Below are 8,816 nucleotides of genomic sequence, written 5' to 3' on the forward strand. Positions count from 1 at the left end.
TGCGCCAATAGGCGGGAGCGAGCGGCTGCGGGGGCCAATGGGTCTCGAGGGGGCGGGGCCGCGGCTCGCTACGGGGGCCGCGCTGGTGGGTGGAGGAGACTCGCTTCGCTCGCCCCGCCGCCATGACCGAGCACAGCTTCGCGCTGCCGCTGATCCTCTTCTCCGCCTTCTGGGGCCTCGTGGGCGTCGCCGCGCCCTGGTTCGTGCCCAAGGGGCCCAACCGCGGGTAAGAGCCCGGGGCGCCGCCGTCGCGAGACTCCGCGCGCCCGCCCGCGCGCCCGCCCGCCGCTAACCGGCCTCTCTCTCCGCAGGGTCACCATCACCATGCTGGTCACGGGCGCCGTGTGCTGCTACCTCTTGTGAGTGAGTGCGGGCGGGCGGGGCCGGAGGGGGCGCGGGCGGGCGGGCGCGGGCCCAGCTGGGAGTTGTGCCAGTCCCGCGCTCGGCGCTGCCGGGTGCGTCGGCCCCGCGCCTGGCTCGGGGTGTCCCCCCCCCCCGCCGCGGGCTCCAGGGGCCTGCCCAGCCCTGTGACAGAAACGCCCCCCCGTCTCGAGCCCTCAGCCTTGGCTGAAGATGGAGAACCCGGCACGTCCCTCGGGAGGCGGGGCCAGTGGCTGCTCAGCCTGTCCCTTAAAAACTTCATCTGAATCCTAAACTTTCTAATCTGACTGTGCCGGGCCCCAGCGATCAGCCGCTGACTTGCTCTGTCTCTCTGCGCTAATAGATGAGCCTGTTAGTACCGGGTGTCGTTTGCTAAAGAAGGTTCTTTTGCACTGTAATCAGCTCTCCTCTCCATCTTAGTTTGATAAACTAAACAGGTTGTACTAGCAGCATCTGCCCTTCAAAGGCTTTTGTGCCCTCTGCAGTTTCTCAAGATCCTGGTTTCAGTATGAAGACTAGAACTGGACTCTATTCCAGTGCTAGCCTTCGCCAACGCCTATCTCACCTCTGTGCTCCTACTCCCCAGTTCTGACATCTGCAGAATGCTTCAGCCCTTTTGGCCACAGTATGGCAGGGGAGTTCACATCGAGTTGCTTGACCATTGTGACCTCCTAAATTTATTGGAGTCTCCGCTTTCTGGAATACAGACCTGCGTTCTGTAGGGCAGTGTTGGAATTATTTATTATTTACCTCAGGCAGTATCACGATACTTATTTCACCATAAATTACTTTATTAAATCCAAAGCCTGAATGGCATTTATACAGTTGCTCTAAACATGCCTAAATAGTAAGCAGTTTGCTATGTCGAGACAGTAACAAAACACGTATAAGATACTTACAAGCACGATAAGCCCAAGGATGCTCGGACCCATACTGCTCGGCTCCAACATGGTCAGGCAGGTATTAGCAATGAATCCTTTAAGTATTCACTTTTTATACCCTTCGGCAAACAAGTGATGTCATGGCCAAGCACTGACTTCAGCTGAATACCAATTGGAGACAATTTACCCTTATTTCCAGTCTTAATCCAGATAGCATTTGCAACCACCTTTCTCCCCAAGGCCTTTCCACCCTCCTTGCTGCCCAACAGTTTAGTCAAGAACTGAATGTTTATCTGAATGAAGTAGAACTGCTCTATCTAGATGGGACCTTAGATCGCACACTGAGTTACCAGGCCCACCTGAAGAAGACAACTGCTAAAGTTAAGACACACAACAATCTTCTTAGCAAACTGGCAGGTTCGTCATGGGGTGCTCAAGCTCCAACTTGGGGGATGTCAGCTCTTGCCATCTCGTTTTTGGTAGCGGAGTACCACGCACCAGTTTGGAGTTGATCATCACACACCAATCTGGCAGATACGCAGTTACGTGCTGTCATGCATATCATCTCCAGCATCCTGCGTCCGACTCTACTCCCATGGCTTCCAGTTCTGAGCAATATTGCTCTTCCTCATATCAGACGAGAGGTTGCCACTGGCAAGTTACTAGAGAAAGTACATGCCAACTCAAGCCTGCTACTGCACAATGACTTTTTTAAACCACCAGCTGCATGTTTGCAGTCACATCGCCCATTATGGTCTCATCCGCCATGCCAGGATGTTAGGGTGGGAACACTCTGGCAAGAGGAATGGATATCTGTTATAATACCCAACCAGTCCGTCGTTGGCAATCCCACAATTTGCCTGACTGCGTTTGAACTGCCCTGTCGCCAATGGTCCCTAGTGAACAGGTTCCGGAATGGGCAAGGTCTCTGTGCAGCCAACCAGTATCGCTGGGCCTTTGTGACAGCCCTTTGTGCAGCTGCGATGCAACACAGATGATGAAGACAGTCGATGAATGCCTGCTGACTAGGTTCAGCAATGGCCTAGAAGAACTGCATCATGCCACTGAAGATCCCTTTGCTTGGCTAGACAAGTATGCACACTCTAAATAAGTAACAGTTTATCCATTGAACCTGGGTTCTCATAGTCTTTACTTTTAAGATAACACTGGTATGGGTTGGGAAGGGCCATGTTGGCTCATTTTAAGACAGGTTGTTTGTCTTATTTAAAATCATCTGTTGTCACCCCTATCACCAGAGGCTTCTTTTTAGAAACATGCCCTTATCACATCAGTTATTCTTTAAACCAGACGTCCTCCCTACTTCTTCTGCCCCTATAACGCTTGGGTTCTTTTACCTGCTAGTTAGGACCTTTCTTACAACACATTTCTTTAACCAAACTTAAGCTCACTTTAATTCTCTGGTTTTATATTTATTCTACATGATGGCCTGCATACCTTTTACCTAGAGGTGTGACCTTGCATTTGGCTGCATTAACATACAAGTTGTTTGGGCCCAGTTTATCAAGTGATCCGGATCGCTCTAGGTGACTGTCCTCTCCTTATCATTATTTACCATTCTGCCAATCTTAATGTCTTCTGCAGATTTATCAGCAGTGCTTTTATATTTACTTGCATGCTGTTGATAAAAACATTGAATGGTGTCTGGCCTAGAACTGGATCCTCAGAACTCTGCTAGGAACACCTCCATTTGATGATGATTCACCATTGACAACTGCCTGTTCAGAATTGTCAGTCAGTTTTTAATCCATTTAATGTGTACTCTACAGATACTGTACAGTACTAATTTTTTAATCAGAATGTCATGTGGTACTAAATCAAACACCTTACAGACATCTAAGTATATTACAACTACATGGTTACCTTTATCCATCAAACTTGTAATCTCATCAAAGAATGAAGTTGAGTTTGTTTGACAAGACCTGTTTTCCATAGAACCATATTGACTGGCATTAATTATATATATTCCCATCCTTTAATTCTTTAATTGATTTGAGGTGGTATCAGCATTTCCATTAGCTTGCCTGTGACTGATGTCAAGATAACCAGCCTGTAATTACTAGATAATCCCACTTGCCCTTTTGGCACAATAGCGCTCTTCTGGAATTTCTCTGATATTGCAAAACTTACTAAAATGAACGTCAGTGGGGCAGAGAAAACAGAAATATTGATTGAACACTTCTGCCTCTTTTACTATCTCATTGAGTAATGGGCCTGGACCATTGTTACGATTTCTTTTATTGCTAATGTACCTTCTTCGTGCCAGCCATGGACTTTTTCTTGCAGTCTTCAACTTCCCTTATACATTTTTACACTTCATAACTAATTTATATCAATTGCTGTATTTCCTCCTGTCTCCTAGTGTGTTTATATAAATTTCTAATATCTTGTCTTTGCTTTCCCACTGAACTAGAATATGCTTTTAGCCAAAGTTGCCCACTTCATTGATTATGGAATGTGGGGTTTTGGGCCATCTAAGAAGCTCTTCATAAGAAACTCCTAATTTTTATTCACATTTTTCTGTCTAAAATTTTCCTCCCAATCAACTTCACTCATAATTTTCTTCAGGTTTGGGAAATTAGACAGAGATTAAAAATTACCAGTTGGGACTGTCCTCTGTCTATACTGAATGTAATCAAATCATGATCCCTTGTCCCCTAGGCAACCACCAACTTCCAGTCCAAATATTAATCAATCTTTATCCATCCTAATGAGGTTCAAAGTAGTTACCTCATGTTGGAAGCAATACATCTTTGTGTTAGAAAACAGTAAGTTTTAGAAACTAGGTTTTTCTTATGCTGGAGGGCTCATGGAGCCAGATCGCCCACATAGCAGTCCCCTTACAAAAACAGTTTTCCCCACACACACACACACACACACCTTACACACATGTGCCTAAGGAGTAACTTAACCTGTTCTCTGGTTTGATTCAATGTTCTGTAACAGACCCACCAGTACACCATCCTGGGCTTTGTAAGTTAGCACATGGATCCATAGAATCATAGTGATTCTGAGTTATCAATAACAGTGTCTTTAAGTTAGAGTGTCATTTCTCCCACACCCCTCTTTTAGTCACTCCATCCTTTATAAGAGGTTGTAACCAGTGACTTTAACATTCCAGTCATGTGAATTGACCCACAGGGTCTCAGTAATACCAGCTGTAGCAAGGCCTGGTCTACACTTAAAATTTAGATTGGTGTAGCTGTGTTGCTCAGGGGTGTGAAAAATTCACACTTGAGTACCATAACTATGCTACCTAACCCCCAGAGTAGACATGGCTGGGTTGCTGGCAGAATGCTTCTGGCAGCCTAGCTACTACTTCCTGGGGAGGTGGAGTTCCTACAGTGATGAGGAAAACCCCTTGTTGCTGTGGGAAGTATCTCCACTATGGTGTTACCACACTGTAGCTAGGCTGCCCTAGTGCCCATAGTGTACAAGCCTGTAATTTCCAGTTCCTCTTGCTTCTTACCCAGATGCCTAGCACATTTCTTCGCTCTTTGCCACCTTGAAGTTGAACCACACATGCCCTCTTACTAGCCTCCCTTTGGGGTGTTGCGTAGTGCCTGGCAGCTCCTGCTGGTCTCCGCGGAGGAAGAGTCACTCCCTGTCTGTTCTTTGCAGCTGGCTCATAGCCATCTTGGCTCAGGCAAACCCACTGTTTGGGCCCCAGCTGAAGAATGAGACCATCTGGTATGTGCGCTTCCTGTGGGAGTGACCTGTTGCCAGCCCAGAAGCTACCAGGAAGGAGATGAGATCAGCACCCATATATCATGGTGAATGGAGCCTCCTGTGGGACACACTACCTGGGCTTGGGGAGTTGGGGGTTTGTGGTATAGGGCCGTCCCTTGACCTGCTACCCTGGCTTGGTTTGGGGTGGGGGCAAGAGTTACTTTACAGAAATGAACACGTGCAAGCCAGGGTGCTTTACTCTGCAGCTGCCTGGGCAGTTTCTGGTTGGGTTTGGTTTCTGTCGGTGGCTCCTTGGGAAGGTGGTTTGCTGCTGCCTGTTAGTGCTCTGTTCTGGAGCCAAACAGAGGATCCCTGGGTTCAGCCAGGAGAGTGCTTTTCTCCCCTGTAAGTGGGTCCTCCTCTCCCTGGGGTGGTTCTTTGGGTCCCCTGCACAGGAAAGAGTTTGGCACTAAACATCTCCCTGTTGCTCTCTCTCAGCTCCTTCTGAAATCCAGATGTTGCCCCATCCTCTGCACCCTCCAGTGCTGTCCTACCAGACCCTGCCAGAGTTGGACCCCAGGTCAGACCAGCTGCAGCAGCACACCTGAGCCACTGCATCGAGGAACCAGAAAGCAAAGGGCCACCTGTGCAGCCCTATCTGAGGCATGACCCCTACCCCAAGATGGGCCCTGAGGAGTAGGGGTTCCCCAGGTGCTGTAGAGGGAAGTCCCCACCTCCTTAGCAATGGAGATGTTCTGAAGTGGCTGGTTGAGCTCTGTGGTTCCCTAGGAATTGGTTGGTGCTGAAGACAACCCCTACTCCTTTGCTTAAAGGATCGATACAAGGACCCCTGACATGCAGCTCATCAAGGATGGGAGCAGCACCAGCTGCCTCTGTTTAGTCTTTAAAGCCGGGAGTGGAGACCTGAGTTTAACCTCATGATTCCTGTTGCATGCAGTCCTGCCCCCAAATCAAACCAGCTGTAGAATCTTAGGCCTCTTCTGGCCCTGGTAGCCCCTATCCTCTGGGCCTGTGCATGTGAGAACCAGAACCCGAGGTCTCCTCTAGATACTGAGCCCCCTCAGGGTGATATCTGGGCCCCTGGAGCAGCATGCCTGCTTTCAAGCTAGGTTCTGATTGGTGGCCATTGCTTACTATTTCTGGGAGGGTGTGTCCTGAGGAATAGGATGCTGATGTGGGGAAGGGAGTGCTCTGCTAGAAGTCATGGTGAGTGGGTAGGTCAGGGTGGGACTCTCCTGTGTCAGTTTAGAGGGAGAGGACTCCTCTTTCACTCCCCCAAGACTCCTAGAGATCCTAGTCCTGGAGCTGGTGCCACAGACACCAGGATCTTCTCTGCTCAGAGTTCCCACTCCTACCCCTCTTGTGTGTTCTGGTTGTGGGGCAGGTGCTGACAATCTGGGCAAGGTCCTGGCCTCCCCTCCCCTTCCCTATATTTATTGGTTAACCACAGTGTATTTATTTGTCTTGTTTGGTGTTTCAATTTGTGTTGTGAAAATAAATGTTTTTCTAGTGACTCTGGCAGCAACAGCTCTAGACTCATAGACTTTAGGGTCAGAAGGGACCAATATGATCATCTAGTCTGACCTCCTGCACAAAGCAGACCACAGAACCCTACCCATCCACTTCTATAACAAACCCCTAACCTATGCCTGAGTTACTGAAGTCTTCAAATTGTGGTTTGAAGACCTCAAGCTGCAGAGAATCCACCAGCAAGTGACCCATGCCCCATGCTGCAGAGGAAGGCGAAAAACCTCCAGGGCCTCTGCCAATCTGCCCCGGAGGAAAATTCCTTCCTGACCCCAAATATGGTGATCAGCTAAACCCTGAGCATGTGGGCAAGATGCACCAGCCAGCACTCAGGAAAGAATTCTCTGCAGTAACTCAGATCCCATCCCATCCAACATCCCATCACAGACCACTGGGCATACTTACCTGCTGATAATCAAAGATCAGTTGCCAAAATTAAGCTATCTCATCATACCATCCCTTCCATAAACTTATCAAGCTTCGTCTTAAAGCCAGATATGTCTTTTGCTCCCCACTACTCCCCTTGGAAGGCTGTTCCAGAACTTCACTCCTCTAATGGTTAGAAATCTTCATCTAATTTCAAGTCTAAACTTACTAGTGTCCAGTTTGTACCCATTTGTTCTTGTGTCTACATTGGTACTAAGCTTAAATAATTCCTCTCCTTCCCTAATATTAATCCCTCTGATATGTTTATAAAGAGCAAGCATATCCCCCCCTCAACCTTCTTTAGCTTAGGCTAAACAAGCCAAGCTCTTTAAGTCTCCTTTCATATGACAGGTTTTCCATTCCTCGGATCATCCTAGTAGCCCATCTCTGAACCTGTTCCAGTTTGAATTCATCCTTCTTAAACATGGGAAACCAGAACTGCACACAGTATTCCAGGTGGGGTCTCACCAGTGCCTTATATAACGGTACTAACACCTCCTTATCTTTGCTGGAAATACCTCACCTGATGCATCCTAAAACCGCATTAGCTTTTTTAACAGCCATATCACATTGGCGGCTCATAGTCATTCTGTGATCAACCAATACTCCAAGGTCCTTCTCCTCCTCTGTTGCTTCCAACTGATGTGTCCCCAGTTTATAACTAAAATTCTTATTATTAATACCTAAATGCATGACCTTGCACTTTTCACTGTTAAATTTCATCCTATTACTATTACTCCAGTTTACAAGGTCATCCAGATCTTCCTGTATGATATCCCGATCCTTCTCTGTGTTAGCAATACCCCCCAGCTTTGTGTCATCTGCAAACTTTATTAGCACATTCCTGCTTTTTGTGCCAAGGTCAGAAATAAAAAGGTTAAATAAGATTGGTCCCAAAACTGATCCTTGAGGAACTCCACTAGTAACCTCCTTCCAGCCTGACAGTTCACCTTTCAGTATGACCCGTTGTAGTTTCCCCTTTAACCAGATCCTTATCCACCTTTCAATTTTCATATTGATCCCCATCTTTTCCAATTTAACTAATAATTCCCCATGTGGAACCGTGTCAATCGCCTTACTGAAATTGAGGTAAATTAGATCTATTACATTTCCTTTGCCTAAATAATCTGTCAGCTTCTCAAAGAAGGAGATCAGGTTGGTTTGGCACGATCTACCTTTAGTAAAACCATGTTGTAATTTGTCCCAATTACCATTGACCTCAATGTCCTTAACTACTTTCTCCTTCAAATTTTTTTCCAAGACCTTACATACTGCAGATGTCAAACTAACAGGCCTATAGTTACTCGGATCACTTGTTTTCCCTTTCTTAAAGATAGGAACTTTATTAGCACAGCTCTAGTCTCCCTTGCCACTGCTACAAGGTCCAGGAAAAGCCCTAGGTGCAGCATCTCTTCCTTCCCCTACCCATTAAGCTGACCTTGCTGCAGGGGAGAAGAAATGTGGGCCTTGCCTGTACTTGGCACTGGAATAGTTTCAGGGAGAATGCAGAACATACTCCACTCCACCTTTCTCTCGAGTAACATGATGCTGTTTCGGTGTGTAGCCTTGGTCTTCTCAGAACTGCATGTGTTGGAGGTAGTATCAGCTGTGAGCACACAGTTGTGTCTCAGGCCAACTTTGATTTAGTAATAACAATGGGTGTGTGATTTCATTAACCCCAGTTCTGGTGCAGGCTCCTGCCTGTGCCTGCCTGTGCCAGGGAGGGTAAAGGGGGAGAGCAGATATCCCTCCTAGCTGGACACCTGGTGGCAAGGCTTTGTGCTGTTCTCAGGAGGGTGGTGGAACACTGCAGGGCCTGCCCCTGGTGTCAGTAGTTCATGCAAGTGCCCTCTGCAGTGATCATGTCAGTAGGTGCAACCTGGATCAGAGCTA

The 8,816-nt window shown here is 47.5% G+C and overlaps 1 protein-coding gene across 1 annotated transcript; it reads left to right on the forward strand.

The window, feature by feature from the left end:
• The first annotated feature begins 72 nt into the window (after window positions 1-72).
• On the forward strand, window positions 73-6,491 carry LOC115655063 (V-type proton ATPase subunit e 2). Its single transcript, XM_030570132.1, has 4 exons — window positions 73-226; window positions 312-359; window positions 4,902-5,053; window positions 5,448-6,491. The coding sequence occupies exons 1-3, from the start codon at window positions 123-125 to the stop codon at window positions 4,993-4,995; spliced, it is 246 nt and encodes an 81-aa protein (XP_030425992.1). The 5' UTR covers window positions 73-122; the 3' UTR covers window positions 4,996-5,053; window positions 5,448-6,491.
• Window positions 6,492-8,816: the final 2,325 nt, after the last annotated feature.

The sequence above is a fragment of the Gopherus evgoodei genome, chromosome 7 (genome assembly GCF_007399415.2).
Source record: "Gopherus evgoodei ecotype Sinaloan lineage chromosome 7, rGopEvg1_v1.p, whole genome shotgun sequence".
Taxonomy (NCBI): Eukaryota; Metazoa; Chordata; order Testudines; family Testudinidae; genus Gopherus; species Gopherus evgoodei.

Bases quoted from the DNA above. Each gene is read 5' to 3' on its own strand.
- LOC115655063 (XM_030570132.1), top strand. From the start codon at position 123: ATGACCGAGCACAGCTTCGCGCTGCCGCTGATCCTCTTCTCCGCCTTC. The intron at 227-311 runs GTAAGAGCCCGG...CTCTCTCCGCAG, and splicing joins CCCAAGGGGCCCAACCGCGG to GGTCACCATCACCATGCTGG. The intron at 360-4,901 runs GTGAGTGAGTGC...TGTTCTTTGCAG, and splicing joins GCCGTGTGCTGCTACCTCTT to CTGGCTCATAGCCATCTTGG.